We start from the raw sequence: 19,279 nt of genomic DNA, 5'->3' as shown, positions 1-19,279 counted from the left end.
GGTCACAGGATAGGGCACCTTGGAAGAGGACGCAGGTGACCTTGGAGCCGGGACTCACCTTGTAGCCCAGCACAAGCCCATTTCGGTCGGCCTCTGGGATCTCGTTCCAGCGCACTAGCATGCTGCTGGAGGTGGTGGCCAGTGCAGACACGTTAGTGGGGCCAGAGGACGGAACTGAGGGAGAGACAGAGAAGACGGAGGGAGCTCAGGACCCAGTGGGCCCTCCAGGGGAAGGAGGTGTGACACCTGGTCCCCAAGTAGCAAATTATCCTGCAGTGATTCCTGGTGACTCTGGAACATCACAGATGCTGCTTCTGGTTTCAGATAAGCCTCCCTGTTATCCTCTGCTGGGACCAATGTGCAGACGAGCCCCCACTTCCTGTCTGCAGAGCAGGGAGGAGGGGGAGGGGCTGGGAGGGGGAGGGACGTCCTTTAAAAGGTTCCAGGAAAAAGCCTCAGAGCAGTGAACCACATGTGGGTGCGTGAGGGCTGCCTGAAGGCTGGGGGCTCATGTTCTGTGGGTGACCCTTGCCAGGGTCCCATGAGCTGCTGGTTCTGGTTCTGGAATGTTCTGAGAGCTGATCCGACCTCCACACCTCCTGTTCTTTCGGCCTCTGCTGGGTGTCAGAGTTAAAGGGGAGAGCCCAGAAAGCATGGGCGGTTTGCAGGGAAAGACCTCCTGGCTAACTCGCAGGGGTGGGACTCCCCCAGCCCCCCAACTTTGGGATCAGTGGGAAGATACTGGGGGATACGGCAGAAAGGTCCGGCACTTTGCTGGGATGTTGGGCACAAATGGGAAAGTGAGCCTGGGCTTATTCTGAAAAACAGCTCCAGCCTTTGTGGCCTTGGAAGGCCGTGAGGGCAGAGACAAAGGTGGGGCGATCCCTGCTACAGGCTAGCGGGACCCAGGGCAAGGGCTGCAGTACCTGACTCCCGGGTCCTGCCCATCACCGTCTGGCTCCAGGGCCCGCTCCCGATGGCGTTGAAGGCCTGGACCTGGACGCGATACTCTGTCCACTCCTCCAGGTCTTCGATGGTGTACTCACGCTCCACACGGTCCTGGACCACGTGGCTCAGCGTCTTGCCGTGGCCGTCTGCCCGGCTGTATTTGATCTTGTAGCCCACCGACTCGGGGTTCCCATTGTATTCCATCTCCGGGAGAGGCTGCGGGAAGGTGGGATCGTATAGCGGCTGTGAGGCCAGGCCCGCCCCGTGTGGGGAACTATCTGGCTCATGCACTCTCTTCCAGGGAGCCCTACAGGATTACCACACCCACTGTCCAAGCTGTGCGTGCCCATGTGAGTTGCTCTCCCCGAGGAGGGCTTAGATTGTGAGTCTGTGATCTGGTGGCTCCTGTCTCCCTGCCTGTCTGTGCCAAGCTCCAAGGAGAGGCGGCATCCACGCTTTACTGTATCCAGGGCAAACTGAGGACCCGGCTGGGGCCATCAGACTGGAGAGGAGACCCACAAAGCCTGTCTGTCCAACAGGCTGATGAGCACAGCACCCGTGGCCTTGGCTGTCTCTACCACTTAACTCCCTTGTGTAGACTGCCAACACACACTCACTTAATTGCTTCTAACATGCCTGCTCCCAATGCACGCGCGCCTGTGGAGAAGCAAGTGTGGGACACAGCATCTCGGGCACGGAGGGAACGCCGGCACTGGCAGCAGCCCTTCCAGCAGCAGGGCCCAGTCTCTCCTGCTCCATGTTCGGCCTCCCCTTCTAGGAAGTTTCAGCCAAGAGAACAGATTCCCTTCCTCGGCTGCTGGGGCTGTGGCTGCTGGCTCAAGATCATTTGGATGAACCTGGGCAGTGTTGGTAGGCAGTGGGGGTGTGTGCATGGGAGGGGGAGGGACCTGTGATCGGGAGCAGGTGTGAGCAGAGGACTCTGCCTTCAAACTCCCTCCGAAGGCCCTTGGCCTTCACCTCCCTGCCATACTGCTTCCCTGGCGGGTTCTTAAGGGCCCGCGGTCCACAGGCTCCCCACATTCTGACCCACTTCCTCCGGTTCCTCGGCCTCTGCCTCACTCCCAGCACACTCGCTGCCTCCGGCCGGCCGCTGCTCCGCAGACACTTAGTGAAGCCGACCAGAGACCATTAAGACAGAAATCGATGGGCCTAGAGCGCACGCTTCCTTACCTGCCAGGGAAAGGTAACAGGCCGTGCACCATTAGGCGGGTCTGGAGGGGCCTGGGGCCCTGCGCGGGGCACCGATTGCCTTTTTATTTCTCCCCCAGCACCCCCCAGCCGCCACGGGGCATCGGTCAGTCTCTATCTAGTCTTTTAGTGTTTGGAAACCTTAAAGTGAGCTACCAGAGGAAGGCGGGAGCCGGCCCAGAGCGGGGCGGAGCCTAGGCTTGCAGTAATGCGGGCTGTACACGTCCGGGGCCGTGAGGCTGCTGAGCTATGCCCGGCACCAGCCCCCTGGGAGGGGACTCAGAATTAGGAACTACCCTTTGTCCCGGGCTGATGGGGCCATGAGCTCCTTCTACCAGGCGTCCGCCCGAGTGAAAGGGCAGTAAGGGATTTCCAGTCAATCCCACAGCCTGGTGTTTTGCAAATTGTGTTTTGTGCAAGTGGTAAGAGAGCTCATGTGGACACAAAACCCAAGTCGTGTGTGGCCAGATCGGCCGGCGAAGTGGGGTCAGGCAGGCTTTTCCTTGCACTAAGGACAGGAGTCAGGCTGCGGGGCGCCGTCCCCCACATTCGCTTGTCTCAGAGTTCCTGTATGCGCCTCACACCTCTTGGATGACTGCTGCGTGGGGCGGCAGTGAGGACAACGCTGTCCTCGGGGGGACGGCGTTGGGGAGACACGTTCTCTCCTGATCCCTGGAAGACGGGGTGGCAGTGTGCTCAAGGGTTAGGACTCCGGATTCTGGGAGGCCAGACCTCCCAGGGTGGGAAACCGAGCCCTGCTATTAACTAGAGGGTGGGGGAGGACGTTGGTGAGGGTGGGTGGGACTCGGGCCAGCGATCTGACTGCTCTCTGCCTCAGTTTCCCCATCTGTGAAGCAGGAGCTCAGGATCACTCTGCTGTCACAGGCCGGTGGAGAGGGTTCCAGGCCGGACTTCGAATATAGAGCTCAGAACTGTGCCTGCCAGGAGGAAGCCCTCATGGTGGGCAGGGTCGCTTGGGGTAACGGCCCTCAACCAGCAACCCTGGCCCGTGGGGGTGATCTCTTGCACCTGTCCCGCCACCTCAGATGTGATCCCTCGCTCTCGGACTTGGTGTAGGGGACCACTTACACCTGAACCCCAGGCCCACCACTTGGGAGCTGTGTGGCCATGGGCGAGTTCCTGAGTACTCCTCTGACCCTCAGTTTCCTTAGCTGTAAACTGGGGTCTCGATGTGCCCTTTGCAGGGTGACTGGGAGGATTAAATGGAAGAAATACGTAAAACGCTTTGCTCACTGAACAGTGTCTTCTAGCTCCCTCTCACAAAAGGCTTTTATTCTTTTTTTTATTTTTATTTTTATTTTTATTTTTAAGGCTTTTATTCTTTTGGCCAAGACTGAGTATGAGGCACCCTAAAGGTGCTGGGTATAAAGAAGAGGGGAGCTGTGGGTGTTCTGGTGAACCCCTCTTTGATGTGGTCCCCCAGGGACAATGACCATGGTAGGGTGACAAGGACCAAGGAGCCATCCCAGCCCCACTGCCCTCGTGGGGGCCTCACCATCCAGCGGAGCCACAGGCTGGTCTCACTTGCCGTGCGCAGGGTCACGTTGGCGGGGGCCATGTCAGGGGGTGCCTGGAGGGTCTGGATCTTTCTAGAAGGCTGGCTGGGGGGGCTGGTGCCCACGATGTTCACCTGGCGCATTCGGAAGCTGGGGTGGGGGAAGGGACCGAGCAAAGTGATGAGGGCAGGACCCCAGGGCCAAAGCCCGGCCGGGTCTGGGCAGCCCCTGCATCTGGCCCTGTTACCTGTAGTAGGTGAAGGGGTTGAGCTCGGGCACCACCATGGAGCGGGCGTCCGGCTCGTTGGTGAGCTGATGAACCAGCAGCCACTCCTCTCCCTCCCCGACCACGCCTACCTGGAAAAGGGAGACACTCTTAGACCTGCTCGGCTTGTGGGGCTGAGATGTTCTGTGCCCCAGGTTCTTGGAGGTGAAGTCCTGCCCATGGAAGGTCTTGATTCCATCCCAGGGCTCACCCGGCGGGCCCCAAATGGGGTCACCACCTTTCCAGGCCCTGAAGCATGACTTCAAGCATGAGCCCAGGCCACCTTGCATCAGAAGCTGCTGGAATGCTTACTAGAAATCCACCCCAGGGCCCTGCCCTAGACCTAGCCCATCAGAATCCCTGGGGTTGGTACTCGGGAATCTGGGTATTTAATGAGCTCCCGGGTGGAGCCAAAGTGGAGACTTGCCACTTACGGGGGTGTGGGCCGCAGAGGTGTATTTCTCCAGGCCGGCCGGTCCGCACCCGACCCACGGGACTGGTGTGTGGGCCGCGTGGGCACACATGCGTATACATGTGTGTGTGCATGCACGCTCACGTGTGGGCACGTGTGTGCTCGCATGTGTGCATGTGTGTGCATGTACATATGTGCGTGCACAGGGCTCAGTGAAGCGGAGGCAGACCTGGGAACGGTGGCATTTTTGGTGTATCTGGCCATCTGACAGCTGCATATTTAAAACCCCAACACACATGTGGTTTGCTCTCAAGTACAGGGGTGTGCCCAAGGCCAAGGGAGCAGGCTGCCTGGGCTGCGGGTCCCCTGGCATCAGGGTTTACCTGGGCCTCCACCAGCCAGCGGGAGATGGAGGTTTTCCCGTCGTAGCCCGGCTTGAACTGCAAGGTCACGGAGCGGGGGCCGATGTTGGAGATGCCCAGGTTGGTGGGGGCCCCGGGGAGTTCTGCAACACAGGGTGGGAAAGGAGATCCGCTGAGGACAGGGTCCTTCCACATGGACTAGGCCTCTGGACCGGGGGCTGTGTGTCACCCTTTTCTAGAAGCCTGGTGGGAGGAGCTGGGCCGAGGGTTCTGTCCTCCGACACAGTCTCCTTCCTGCACCCACGGCTCTGTGTGTCCTGACCAGGCGCCCGAGGCAGGGTGGGGGCTGGGAGGACCCCCAGAGCCACAGGGAGGCTGACTGGGCCGGGGAACGGGGGCTGGGCATGCAAGGGCTTCCCGACAGAATCTTCTCTCCATCCACAGGCACGGCCCCCCTCAGCCCTCCCAAACCCGATAATGGCTGAGCAAGATCAGGAGGAGGCTGGTGGAGGAGGTAGCCCCTAATTTCTGCCCAGGAACCTTCGGATTCAGGATGAACAGGAAGAGTACAGGCTCTGGAAGTCAGACTGTCTTGGGCTGGCCTCTAACCTCACTGCTTCCATGCTGTGTGTCTTTGGGCTCGTCACCTAACCTTTCTGAGCCGCAGCGTCCTCCTCGGTGGAATGGCGATGGTATTATCACCCACCTCAGGGCTGCTGTGAGGACTAACTGAACTGATGCAGATATACCACTTGGCTCTAGGCACAATCATGTGTTGGTGTTTCCAATCAGGTGCGGTCACCCGAGTCAGCTCTGAGATCTCAGCCATCTCAGGAGTGGGGTTGGGGGGCAGGTTGAGGGATTCTGGCTGGGTCCCATAGGCATAGACTTACAGACCCAGCGAGGACCATGTGGTTACCTAGTCCACCTTCCACAGATACAGATGGGGAAACTGAGGCACAGGGGGCGCCTTGACTTGCTCTAGGTCGCAGAGCTTGGCAGAAGCAGGGCTGAGACTAGAGCTCAGCTTGTTCTTCCTACCAGGTTCTCAGATGATTCCCACCTTAGGCTACCCCTTTCCCAACCAACACTTCCACTGGCGGGGACCCCGCTTGGACTTTCTGGGTGACAGTGAGAATTCTTCCCCTGAATCAGAGAGAGCATGGCTCCATGCAGAACCTGGTGTGGGATGGGACTGAATGAGACGGGGATGGGGAGGTGTCCTCTGGGGGACTATGCTTTTCTGAGAGCCACAGGGGGAAGCAGCAGGAACCCCACCCAGCCTCCATCCAGACACCTGGGGTCATGAGATGTAAGCCTGCTCTGGGGGGAACGCAAGAGACCATGGACCCAAGGCAGGGCAGAGCTCTGGGGGAGGAAAGCCAGTGTTCCTGAGCAAAAGGGAAGCCTCTTGGTCAGGAGGAGGGCCCCAAGAGGCCAGAAGTCCTGCCCTGCGAGCGGGCACCCACCTGGAGGCACCCCAGAGGAGATGGTTGAAGCAGACACCTGGCCCTGGCCCTTGGCGGTCATGGCAGCCACCTCGATGGTGTAGGTGGTGAGCGCGGTGAGGCCCGTGACGCGGTACTCCAGGGTCACGTTGGGTAGGTAGTGGGTCACGCGGGTGTTGGTTCGGTTGTACTCCTCCCAGGATATCCGGTACCCTAGGGAGAGCCCCCCGTTGTGGCGTGAGCTTGGCGTGACCAAATGCTTGCTTTGGCCTTTCTGCACTGCTTGGGCTGGGAGCAGTGGGGCCACGGGAGCTGGGAACCTCGTCTCTGGGGCCCCAGGTGTAACTTGGGTGGGATGACCCTGTTGGGTGGGGACCGTAGGACGGAGTGAGACTTATGGCAGCTGCTTGAGGCCTGTGGTGGAGGCCCTGGGACGTGCTATAGAGCAGAGGGCCTGAGAACCTCCCCTGAGTACTTTCTAAGAAAGAGTGGCCTTCTGGGAGGTTCTGGATGAACACTGGTCAGCAGGACAACAGGATGGACTGGACGACCCTGTCTTCTCACCCCTGGGGCTCGGAACGCCCACCTGTAACCCTTACCTGTGAGGATGCCATTCTTCTCTCCCGGCTCTTGCCAGCTGACCTTCAGGGATGTGTCCAGGATTTCACTGAAGCTCAGGTGTCCCACAGGACCCGGCACTGTACCCCAGAAGGACCCCCCAATGCACATTAGAGCTAGCGAGAGACCACTGTCTGCAGGACAGCCCGCGTGCTCCAGGGGCACCCCAGGATGGAAGAAAAGGCTGGGATTGCCCCGTACCTGGAGCGCTTAGCCTGGTTCTCGGCGGGGGTGGGGGGGGGAGTGTGGCTGGGGAGGGGGGCAGGGACAGCAGGGGTGGGGTGGTGCCTACCATCCTCATGGGTGCGCACCAGCTGGGGGGTGCTTCGAGGCCCGTCGCCGGGAGTGGTGAAGCAGAGAACGGAGGTGAGGTACTCGGTGAACTTCTTCAGGCCAGACACGAAACCCACGTGGGTGCTGTCTTGGAAGTTGGGCCGGGCAGTCACCATGGTAACCTCCTCTTCCTGCTCCGGCTCCCAGGCAATCAGCTGGGGAGAGACCAGCAACTCAGGCAGGGCAGTAAGAATGTTCCAGAAGAGGCCGAGCGCTCTCCCGAAGCCCGGATGCTGCGGGAGAGCCCAGCTTCCTAGGGTTCCCTAAAGCTTTCTCCGTTTGGGCTAGACAGGGTCTCCCTCGGAGTTTCCCCACAGAGCTGCCACTTCCGCTAGTGCTTTCGACGTGTTCCAAGCTGGGATTTCAGTCTGAGAACTGACTTGGAGGTGGGGATCGGCGAGGGAAGCCCGATCTGGGGACGCAGAGTGGCTTTTTGCCTGACTTCCGTGCTGCACACCCCACCTGGGACGCACCCGCTTCCTGCCTCCCCTTCCTTCTCTTCTCGATCTGTGCCCTCACACTCCTGCTTTCTGGACCCTTCATCTGTCTCCAACAATGACAGCTGGTCTCAGAGAGCTCCTCGTTCATTTGAAGTTGATTAACTAGCAATTAATGGTGAAAAGCAACACTTGATGAGTTTTAATAAGCATGGGTATTTATAGATATAAAACAAGAGCACGCTGATGTCTCCTGATTAACTCGCCCCTATAACAATGCTCCAGCCTTTCCTTTCTCGTGGCTTCGTGTTTATAAAGGATGTTTGGAAATTTAATGGGTATTGTGAAAAGATAGCCTATAGCAAGTTAATTAGACACTAATTAGACCCTAAAAATACTAATCAGAAATACGAAGTGGCATTTAATAAGTATGTTAAATATCCTCCTTATTTTGGTTATCTTGTTTCAGAGCAATTAAATTGCCGAACTTCTTTGGAGTAGGTTAAGAAACAAGTTTAATGTTTTAATTTAATTTAATTAACGTAAATTTGAATTAATCACGCTGATAGAATTAATTGTGTGGTCTGTTCCCCAGCAAGTGCAAAATCTGGGTAAATATTATTTTATTGGGTTTAGGCCAATTATAATCACTACCATTATTACAGGAATAAAGGACAAAGAATATCTTTACAGGTGCCTTAAAATACGGTCACTGGGAATTGGCTTCAAAAATGACCCAGAAAGGGGCGCCTGGGTGGCTCAGTGGGTTAAGCCGCTGCCTTCAGCTCAGGTCATGATCCCAGGTCCTGGGTTCGAGCCCCACATCGGGCTTTCTGCTCAGCAGGGAGCCTGCTTCCTCCTCTCTTTCTGCCTGCCTCTCTGCTTACTTCTGATTTCTCTCTGTCAAATAAATAAATAAAAATCTTTAATAATAAAAAAAAAATGACCCAGAAGTGCACAGCGTTGTGTGGTTTCCTGAATGACGACTTCTTTGTCTTACGGCTCCAGGCCCGAAGCCCAAGATGGCAGCAGGATTGAGGCGGCTTCGAAAGTTACTCTGGGATGTCAGCCCCTTGTCATTCTCTAGCTGTGTCTGCAGAGGAGGAGGCCCAGTGTTAAGAGGTCTCTCCCCCAGGCCAGGAAGACTACAGACTTGCCTTCTGCACCTGCTGTTCCCTGAAAGGAGGTGGGCTCAGGGCAGCCCAGGGCTACCCGTTGGACGAGCTCATACTCTGCGTCAGGCCCTGGGGTAAGCCTGTCGCCCGCCAGCCCCACCGCATCATCACAGTGGGGACTGGATGGACGTCACTGCCCTGTGCTGTTGCGGGAAGGGAACTGAGGACCACAGAGACTGAGGCCTGGCTGGTGCACACGGTGCTGTCAGGGGCTGGCTTCAGATCTGTGGGCCTCCCTCAGAGGGAGACCCAGGATGAAGGCCTCTGCCTCCCGAGGTACACACGGCTGCCAGGTGAGCGTCGGAGTTCCTCTTTGCTGTCTGCATCCCTGATCTTGTCACTCAGGCTCAGTGTTCATGTACTCTATCAGGCCCTTAGTCTCGGAGTCGAGGCAGACTGGGCCGTTGTGAGCATGGCTGGGGAGTGTGGGTGCCCGTGGGCTTGGGGAACAGCACCAGATCGAGAACCCTGGGCCTCTGCCTTGGAAAGCAGAGGAGAGGAAGAAGAACAGAACCCAGCTCTGTTCCTTACTGTGTGACCCTGGGAAAGTCACCCAGCCTCTCTGAGCCTCAGGCTATTTATTATAGGGGAGGGTGAGAGCTGCCTTGCTGGCTGCTGGGAGGAGAGATGAAGTGATGACAGAGGCGATGTGTTATGGGGATGAGAGGGTAGGGGGTTATATGCAGCCTGCTAGCTGCTGGAGTAAAGGAAAGAGTAGAGGAAATTCTCTCTTTCCTTCTCCTTTTGTCCTTCCCCCATCTCTATCTCTTTGCATGTGACATTCTGGAAGGATAGACAGGATATTAACAACAGTGGTTATCAGTAGTGGGGAGAGTTCCGGAACATTCTGGAAGGACAGGCAGGATATTAACAACAGTGGTTACCAGGTGTGGGGAGAGTTCTGGAACATTCTGGAAGGATAGGCAGGGTATTAACAACAGTGGTTACCAGGAGTGGGGAGAGTTCCGGAACATTCTGGAAGGACAGGCAGGGTATTAACAACAGTGGTTACCAGGAGTGGGGAGAGTTCTGGAACATCCTGGAAGGACAGGCAGGATATTAACAACAGTGGTTACCAGGAGTGGGGAGAGTTCCGGAACATTCTGGAAGGATAGGCAGGCTATTAACAACCATGGTTACCAGGAGTGAGGAGAGTTTCAGGGTTGGGTGGGTGGGACAGAACCAGGCAGATGAGGAACTGGAGTGTGATGGAGGATTTCTGCTACACGTTTATCTTTTTACTTTCGTTGGTTTTTGAATCATGTAAATACATTTCCTGTTTAAAAAATTAAATTAAAAGAATTTTAAAAATCATGGAAGGATTTGGCAGTAGCAGGGAAATTATATATACATTTATCCATTGATCCAGCAATCTCCTTTCTATGAATCTATTCCAAAGCGAAATGTGAAGAATATGAAAAGATAGATGCACAAAGATATCCACTGCAGAGATGTTCATTATAGTAAAAGTCTGGAAACAACCCCAATGTCACTGCGGGGGAGCTGCCTGACCAAACTGGAAACGTAACGTGGAAACCAAACGTGGAAGGCCATGCCATGGAGTCCAACACAGATGTTGACAAGGAAACCAGAATCTCTATATTCCTACGGCACAATCCCCGGGATATAATGCAAATAAAGAAGCAAGATGGAGAAAATGTAGAGTGTCCTTTATCGAAGAAGGGGTGGGGGACACACATTTATACATGTTTGCATTTGCTTATGTTCAAGAAATGAAAGGAAAAACCAAACCAACCAGACAAAAAGAAATCAAACCTATGGGGGAGGGAAAGGAGAATTCAGGCTGATTTTCTGTGAACGTACTTTGTATATCTAACTTTGGAACCACGTAACTATGTTCCATAATTATAGAACAAAATTAAATTAAAAAAATCAATCCCTAAAAATCGAAACCAAAATGAAACAAATCGACCTAGCGCTGTATTGAGCTGCAGCAAACTTACACAGAGAGAAACTATTTCTGGAGCCTTTGTAGCCCAGGCAGGGGAAGGATGTCCCCAGCGGGATGCGCCCCAGGTACCCAAAGCGCTGCAAATCACCTGCCACGATCTTTGGTCCTCAGCGTGGTGGATGACTGTTCTGAGACGGTTGTGGGTGTTTTGGGGATAAAGTAGGCAGGTAATTACGCTGGTGTTGTAGGAACTGGATTTTCCGTATGGAGGAAAGAGAGACAAAGACCTATAAGATGATTAAAGAGCTTATAGCCCTGAAATTGAGTTGAAGTTTATCTGTATGTGTCTTATCTGAAAAGGAGGAGGAGAAGGTGAAGCGTTTCCGAGCTGTTCATTAACAGAGCCTAGAAATGGCCTCCAGTGTTAGCTGGTGTTAAGGAGAGCCCTCAGGGCCTAGGCTGTGGTATCTATCATTTCCCACCAAAAAGAACAAGATTGCCTGAAGTCACGGCTGATCCCAGGGACCGCACAGGAACTGGAGACAGCTTGAACCATCCTATCAGCCTACCGGGGCCCCGTCAACAGGATTCAGCAACCAAAGAGGCCAACGATGGGCCCATCTGGCATCAACACGAATAATGACAGCCATGGTTGAAACCTACCAGATGAGTTAAAAATGCTTGAGTACATAATAATTTACCAACAATTAAACAAAAAAATGTTCTCTTCTCCCCCATCCAAATTCACCTGTCACTTTAGAAGATGCTAAGGAATGTCATTCCTGACTCTGAAAATTGGTAGGTGATGGAAAAGGACAGAGTTTTGACGAGGATTTTCCTAGATGAACTGCACCTTTAGGTAAGCAAAGAGTTGGTAAGGGGGGAAATTTCTTTTTACTGGAAAACATTTCTGCTAATACATCAAGGAGAAATTATAATATTTGACCGTCCCCATTTTGCAGTCCTACTGAAATAACAGGTCATACAGGGTGGTCGGTGGTCACCACGCAATAGTAAGAGAGACAGCTAGACCTTAGGCCTTCTGATGTAAGGGCACAGCACCATTTAGGAAACAATATTTGGGGGGAAAAAACACCACGAAATCACCAAACCTGAATTTGATCAAGCCTCTAGTTTTAAGTTCCAATTTGCTGCGAACATAGCATTCACAGGCCTGTGTTAAATAACCCCACAGAGAGGCAATCGGCAAAATCCAGCCTGCGGAAAATTCTATAGGGCAAATGATTACGTTTCTTGACTAGATAAATTACAAGAAAAAGAGAGCGAGAAAGGAGAGAGAGAGACTCTCTAGATCCGCGGAGACCCAAAGGAACACCGAACCAGCTGCCGTCGTGAGGACCTCATTGGGATCCTGAAGCAAATACAGCCACTAGTCGAAGAAATCAGGGCCGACGGCATATCCGATGACATCAAGGGGACTGGTGGTATTTTTAGGCACGATGATGACAGTGTGGGTACTGTGGTTGTGTCTGAAACGGAGGCTTTATAATACTTCTTGGCAGAACCGTGTATGGATGAAATGATACGGTGGCCTGGGATTTGCTCGACAATATTCCAGAGCAGAGTCAGAGGTTGGGAACAGACAGGACACATTTGGCCACCAGATGGGAATTGTTAAAGCTGGGATGCGTTAGGGTCTTCTGAAGTTATTACTGTTTTCCCTCTGCTTTGGGAGATATCTGAACATTTTTAATAATTCCAAGGGTCGGGCGGGCGGGGGGAGTCCATTCTCACTGGAGGAATGCAAAAGGCCACGCACTGCTGTTTTCTCCCCGTGACGCTGAAGGCCGGGGTAGCAAGAAATAAAACCCCTGCTTGAATCCATTTGTATTTAGAAAAAAAAAAAATCAAGGCATAGTTATTATTTTATAGTTAAATCATAGGACACCTTTTTAAAAAAATTTTTATCTACCTATTTATTTAGAAAAAGAGAGAGAGCATGTGAGTGAGCAGGGGGAGGGACAGAGGAGAGGAAGAGAGAGAATCCTTTAAGCAGGCTCCCTGCTGATCCCACGACCCTGAGATCTTGACCTGAGCCGAAATCAAGAGTCAGATGCTTCCCTGACGGAGCCCCCCAGGGGTCCCGACACATTTTCTTTTTAAAGCAAGAGATGTAGGCTCTGAAGTTTGAATCTGAGCTTCGCAGTTGCTCTGGCTTTGAACAAGTTACTTGCCTCTCATGCCTCAGTTTCCTCCTCTGTGAAATGGGGTGAGGAGAAGCCTTCCTTCTTCTGAGAGAAGAATGCAAGGCAGGCCAAGCCGTCCTACAGGCAAAATCCCTGGGCTGTTCATGCCCGCAGATGTTTTTAAGGACAAGCCACGGGTGCTGGGCAGCAGGCAGACCTGGAAATCACGCGGGCTTCCGCAGCCTCCTCCTGCTCTGTCCGGGTCATGGCCCTGACGGTCCTGGCTACTTGGCCTGCCAGGAGCCACCTGCCTTAGAAGTCTGCAGCCTGGCCCCATCCTCCCCACCCCCAGTTTGTGAAAGAAAACTTAGAATTGGCAGCAAGAAGCTAATTGTTCCCAGCTCAGCTCCTCTGCTTCTCAGCGCTGTGCGAGCCTCCCCTTCCCTCCCCTGTCTCCCCCCAGAGTCCCAATTAGGAGGCTTTCGGGCCGGCCAGCCAGCCAGCCGGCGTTCAGCATCAGCCCCCTGCCCCACGACAGCCCTGCTCGGCCCTGGCACCCTGTCTTCCCTGGAGCAAGAGGGCTGTAGCAGGCCCGTACCCGGCTCTAGACCGTCCCTCCTTTATTTGCAACACCAGCAGAAAATTCTCGGGGTGATTTACTCTCCGTCCCTTTCTGCCCAAGCCACCCTTTTCTCTCAGGAATAACGGCTAAGGCTGCGAGTCCTAGAAATCATCTGGACTGTCCCGCACGTGCAGCCGTGGAACAGAGCGAGTGCAGGAGCCTTCTGGAAGTGTCGGCGGTCATCACGAGTCCCCGGATCCCTGGGCTCCAAGCCAGAGGCCTCGGGGTTTCTCCTTCAAGGCCTGCTTCCCGTGGCATGCCCCTCCCACATCTGGAGGGGGCCAACAGCCTCCTCCCACCTGCCCCAAGCTGCACACGGTGCACTAGGTGATCTGTCTTCTGTTCTTTTACAGGGGGCTGGCAGGGTGCTCCCTGCAGGGTGGGAGCAGAGACCCGGGCATGGGAGCAAGGTCCGGGATCTAAGAGGGGAGGGCTGAGATGTCCTGACTTGTGCGGTTATAATGACAGCAGATTTACAGCTGCCACAGGACCCCCCGCCCACGTTACCAATACCAGGATTGAATGACACCTGCTACCATTACTGCTAAGCTCGTCACATGCTGACCTGCGTCCCCCCAACTCCCCAAACTCACGTGTTGAAGTCCTAACCTCCAGGGCCTCAGGAGGGGACTGTATTTGGACAGAGGGTCTTTAAAGAGGCAGTGAAATTAACATGAGGTTAGTAAGGGGGGGCCGCAGTCCAGTATGAGTGGCGTCCTTTCAAGAAGAGGCTGGGATGCATGCAGAGGAGGGACCACGCGTGGACACGAGGAGAAGGTGGCACCTACGCACCAAGGACGGTGGCCTCGGAGGGAATCAGCCCTGCCCAGACCTGGATCTCAGACTTCCAGCCTCCGCAAGTGGGAGGACAAAGATTTTTGTTGTTGGAGCCACCTGGACGGTGGCACCTGGTTAGGGCCCCCGGCTCGGGCAAACGTGTCTCTGCAAGGCACTTCTGTGCGTGTCACTGAGCCCAATGAGTTATGGATATCGTCTCATTCAGTCCCCACGCGCCCCTAAGGAGTAGGCGTGAGTATCGTCTTCATGCACACATGAGGGGAGGGGAGGTTATTCTGGTTTTCCAGCATCTAGAACGGAGCCTATAGGAAGGCTCGACAAACACGAAGGAGCGGGGCTCAGACAGATTGTAGGACCTGTCTAGGGAGCCAGCGAGAGGCAGAGCCAGAGCCTGGATTCTAGCCCGCATCTGTCACGGTCCCAGTCCTGTGCCCTTAACCACACTCTCTGTGGGGTCAACTGCAGCCCAAGGACACGTGTGGGTCTAGGAGAGCCACAGCTTGGCAGGAAGAAGCGGATTCTGGATTTTTCTGGGGCTGCGGCTATGCCCAGGTGTTCCTGAGCCTGAGACAAATGTGGTTTGCTTATAGCCCAGTCTTCCCAAGAAAGCTCCTCCACACGGGGTCACAGGCTGGGTGGTGTCCTGGCCCCCTCACAGCCTGGAAGAGGCCTGAGAGCAAGCCCGCATCCCCTTCACCTTGATCATGTGTCGTCTGCTTGGCTTGAACCAATGATTTCGGAAGCACAGGGGGTCCTTCCCCTCCTCTCCGCTCCTCGGCCCCTGGCTTCCCTCAGAGAATCCCCAGCCTTCCTCCGGGGGCTGCGGGGAGGCTCACGTACCTTGTAGCCCTGGTTGATGCCGTTGATGAACTGGGGGCTGGGGGCATTCCAGGTGAAGCGGATGGTCGTGGAGTTGGTGGCTTCTGCATGCACGTTGCCAGGAGGGACAGTGGGGACTGGAGAAGAGCAAAGGGACAGGGCGGGGGATGGTAGAGGGGGTGGAGTCAGTCTTGGGCAAAGTAGAGAAATAACAAAGGCAGGGGTCTGCTCTGCCCCGCCCCCTCCCCCTTTACGTTATGGACTCGTGGCACCCTCTTTCTCTCCATTAGTCTGGGTGTAAGTACTCTCGTCTGACCCAGCTCACGGGGTACAGACAAACACAAGTGAAGGATGGGAACGTGCTTGGGGAAGGTCGTTCTGCACAACCCTCGAAGCCAGCTGTTTCATGATCCAGGTGATGTGGACCCTGAAGAAGGTCCCCGTGCCCCCGAAGCCTCTGCCTTCTTCATGCTCCCCCACAACTCCCCTGCCCCTCGGCACCCTCCCGCCCTACGGGGTAGCCAGGCACAGCGGGCAATAGCTCAGGACTGGGGGAAACAGGTGCTGCGGCCGAGGCGGGACTGGACAGGTCCAGGACCGACGGGCATGGGCCGGGGAGGGAGAGAGAGAAGCACCAGCTCCTCCATGGTCACCATCCCCACCCACCTCCCTGCAGTGTCCACTCGGCGACTTTGCTGCTGTAGACACCCAGCCCGGCGCTGTTGTAGGCGGCCACCTCGATCTCGTAGTTGGTCCAGATGATGAGGTCCTCCAGCAGCAGATTGTTGACGTCAGCGTCTGTGATGTTCTTAAACTGGTACCCGACGGGCAGCCCGGCCAGGCAGTACCTAAGGGGAGGGAGGAAGGCAGGGGGTGGCGGGCTGGAGACAGCCTGCTGGGCGCATGCCCAGGAAACCACGTGTGATGGTCCAATATGGCCGTCCAATATGGTAGCCGCTCTTGGGCGTGGCTGCTGAGCACTTGAAATGTGGTTGGTGTAGCTGGGAACGTGGCTTGTATTTAAATTAAATAACCACAGGAGACCAACGGCTATCTCCCTGTACAGCACAGGTCTAGAGGATGCGTCTGTTCTTTTTGATGGTGTTGGACACTGGAGAGATTAGCTAACCATGGACGCTAAGAGTTTCTGGGCAGACCACACTGGTCTCACCTAGGAGGGGTCATCCATGGAGAGCCACGTCCAAAGGCTGGGCTCACTTTCTTTGTCCCTCCAAAGGAGTGGCTCCCTCTTTTGACAGTCACTGACTTAGGTAGAGAGAACAAACTTGAGCTACCTACTCTACCAATTTCTACCGGAAAAAGAACACATGATAATACAGAAGTGGGTCTGTATGGACAAAATCTGGGGGGATGGTTAGATCATAGGAGAACCACAACCCATATGATATTGGAAAATTAGAGGCTCCAGCTTATTTTGATGTGTTACAAGACCCCGTAACAATGGTCCTCAGTGGCTTATCATGCATCAGAAATACCCAGAGGGCTTGCAGGAATCCAGGTTGCTGGGCCCACTTCTAAGTTTTCCATGATCAGGTGTAGGACTTGAGAGTTTGCAGTCAAATCGAGGCTGCAGTTGGTCTAGGGAACACCCTTTGAGCACCACTCGCCATTAGGGTTCACTGAAAACCCACAACAAAATTAACGGATCGTGGAGCGGTCAAGTCAACGATAACACCCTCCAGATCTGGGGCATGCCAGAGCTGGAGAGCGCACACATACAGGAAAGAAACGCATTTTGCAGCCTGCCAGAATTCAGAATACTGATGGATGCTCAGGAACTTCAATTTTATGCTAATTTGAATTTACGACCCCCAATTAGTAGCACTTAATAACTCAGTTAAAGGTTACCAGTGAAAAACCCTTGGTCAAGTGTAGACATAAAAGTTTCCATAACTGGGCTTCATTTTGCGATAAGGACCAGCTAAAGGAGGTTTACCGTTTGACCAGCCCTTGGCTCAGTATGGTGGCTTCAGATGGAGTATTCTTGGTTTCCGGGGTGGTTGGCCCATCGGAGAGTTACCCGTCTCCCTGTGCCTATCCTGTGAAGCCCTGCCGTGCGGCCGACCTGCCTATCCACACAGCCTTGAGGACATTACACTGTACCTCCTCTCTCAAGCATTCCCATTGCTTTCCAAGACACTGCCTTCTGGTAGTTCCTCTACACGTCTAACCTGAGTCCTTCCTACCAGGGCAAAGTCATTTCTTGTCGCGTGGTGGCCTTTGTGAGAGAAGGACCTGTCGTGACTTGGCTGTTTTCCCATTCACTGGGTGGGGGCTGTTCCTCCTTTCCCCAGGGAAGAGGGGACACCTACCTGATGACGTAGCCCTTGAGAAGGCCATTCTGGTGGCTCTCGGGAGGAGGCTGCCACTGGATCATGATGGACTGATTGGTCCGGCCGCTGGCGATGACATTCTGCGGGGGGGCTGTGGGGGGCTCCTCGGGGAGGGAGACCCTGGATAGGAAAACATCAAGAGTAGGTGGGTCTTTCCACTCTTAGTCTCGAGGGCAAATATAGGAGTTTTACAGGATACGAGGAGGCTGCTCGGTTCCTGGATGACTCTGCACAGTTGCTGTGTGCTTTTGGGCAAGTCACTTAACCTCTCTGAGCTTGCTCCTTTACCTCTTAAAGGAGTATAATAAACCTCCACTTGCCTGCTTTCTAAGACTAGTTGAGGCTCAAGGACACCACGTATGGAATCGTTTCAAAACACCACAAAGCCCCAGATATGTTTGTGTCTGTGCAGCTCAGGGACATGGGCCTCAGTTTCCCGGATGTCAGAGAAGCTGCTGTGGGGGCTGATGACGTCCTGAGTCCTCCAGTATTTCAGAAGCAGGAGTGTTAAACACTTGTAGGCTGGTGGTGCTGTGTGATGAGGCTTCCTTTTCTGCCCAGCTGAGCCCCAAGCTGCGGGCAGGGCAGGCAAGGTGGGGCTGGGGAGGCACATGGTGGTGGGGGGGCCCATCCCCCATTTCCAGAAGCGAGCATCACCGCATGTCTTTCTCTGGCACTGCTGGGGGACACACTGTTCTACTGCGGTGTGCCGTTCGCCCAACTGACACGCGCCCATTAAAACCAGAAATTAATTATTTCTGATGGATGTCTCTCCCTCTCAGTTTATTTTTATGTTTTTTTCTTTCTGACGGATAGCTTTCCAAAACGTACTGCAAACTCCCATGTCTTTGTAAAGCCTGCGAGCGAGGGTGATTTAACCTTTTTCTTCGTGACTCAGGGCTATTAGTGTGAAGATTCATCAGGAAGATGAATCAGGGCTTGAAGTGAAGCCTGAAGACCCAGAGAAAGTGGAGGGTGGTTTTCCCGACACTTGAGGCTTTGTGTCATCGGGATTTTGTAGTTCTGAAGGGCTGGGGCCGCATCCACTTTGCTCCCCGCAGCCCTCATGGTCTACACACAGCCGGGCACATAGTAGGTGTTCAACAAACAGCGAGGGAATAAATCCTCCCTGCCAGGCTGTTACCTGTGCCCTCGCTTTCCTGTTAGGGTGTCACAACCCCTGTGGCATCCCCCTCGTGAGAGCCACAAAGACTCAAGCTCACTGGAACTGTGGCAGAACCAAGTGATCGATTTAAGCCAGATGTCCACGTACATACACACCTAAGAGAGTCTTTTCAAGAGCCAAGTACATTCTTGGTTCCTTTGTAAAAATATCAGTTGACGATATATGTGAGTGTTTATTTCTGGGCTCTCTATTCTGTTCCATTGGTCTAAGTGTCTATTTTTATGCCAGGATCATGCTGTTTTGATTACTACGGCTTTCGAGGATAGTGTGAAATCAGGAAATGGGATGCCTCCAGCTCTGTTCTCAGGATTGCCTTGGCTACTCAAGGTCTTTTGTGGCTCTGTACACATTTTAGGATTTTTTTTTTCTAATTCAGGAAAGATGCCACTGGAATTTTGATGGCAATTGCATTGGATTTACACATGGCATTGGGTAACACTGACATTTTAACAATAGTAATTCTTCTCAGTGGGGAAAGGATAGTCTCTTCAATTCATGGTGTGGGGAAAACTGGACAGCCACGTGCAGAAGAATGAAACTGGACCCCCATCTTACACCACTCATAAAAGTGAACTCAAAATGGATTAGATTTAATGGTAGGACCCTAAACCATAAAACTCCTAGAAGAAAACATGGGGGGAAAGGCTCTTTGACATTGGTCCGGGCAGTGATTTCTGGATAGGACACCAAAAAGCACAAGCAAGAAAAGCAAAAAGT

General features: G+C 54.1%; 1 protein-coding gene across 3 annotated transcripts in view; it reads right to left on the bottom strand.

The window, feature by feature from the left end:
- SDK2 (sidekick cell adhesion molecule 2) overlaps window positions 1–19,279 on the bottom strand; it is a 252,097-nt gene that overhangs the window by 43,813 nt on the left and 189,005 nt on the right. For all 3 annotated transcript variants that reach the window (XM_047708154.1, XM_047708155.1, XM_047708157.1), the window contains exons 16-26: window positions 17,356–17,496; window positions 15,689–15,870; window positions 15,044–15,159; window positions 7,072–7,267; window positions 6,761–6,859; window positions 6,183–6,374; window positions 4,735–4,856; window positions 3,922–4,031; window positions 3,674–3,824; window positions 927–1,164; window positions 59–174 (exon numbers count right to left, since the gene is read on the bottom strand). In XM_047708154.1, the coding sequence (XP_047564110.1) occupies window positions 59–174; window positions 927–1,164; window positions 3,674–3,824; window positions 3,922–4,031; window positions 4,735–4,856; window positions 6,183–6,374; window positions 6,761–6,859; window positions 7,072–7,267; window positions 15,044–15,159; window positions 15,689–15,870; window positions 17,356–17,496 (1,663 nt within the window). The remainder of the gene's footprint in view (window positions 1–58; window positions 175–926; window positions 1,165–3,673; window positions 3,825–3,921; window positions 4,032–4,734; window positions 4,857–6,182; window positions 6,375–6,760; window positions 6,860–7,071; window positions 7,268–15,043; window positions 15,160–15,688; window positions 15,871–17,355; window positions 17,497–19,279) is intronic.

This window comes from Lutra lutra, chromosome 16 (genome assembly GCF_902655055.1).
Source record: "Lutra lutra chromosome 16, mLutLut1.2, whole genome shotgun sequence".
Lineage (NCBI taxonomy): Eukaryota > Metazoa > Chordata > Mammalia > Carnivora > Mustelidae > Lutra > Lutra lutra.
The sequence above is the reverse complement of the archived record's forward strand: the minus strand, read 5'-3'. Positions and strand labels throughout refer to the sequence as shown.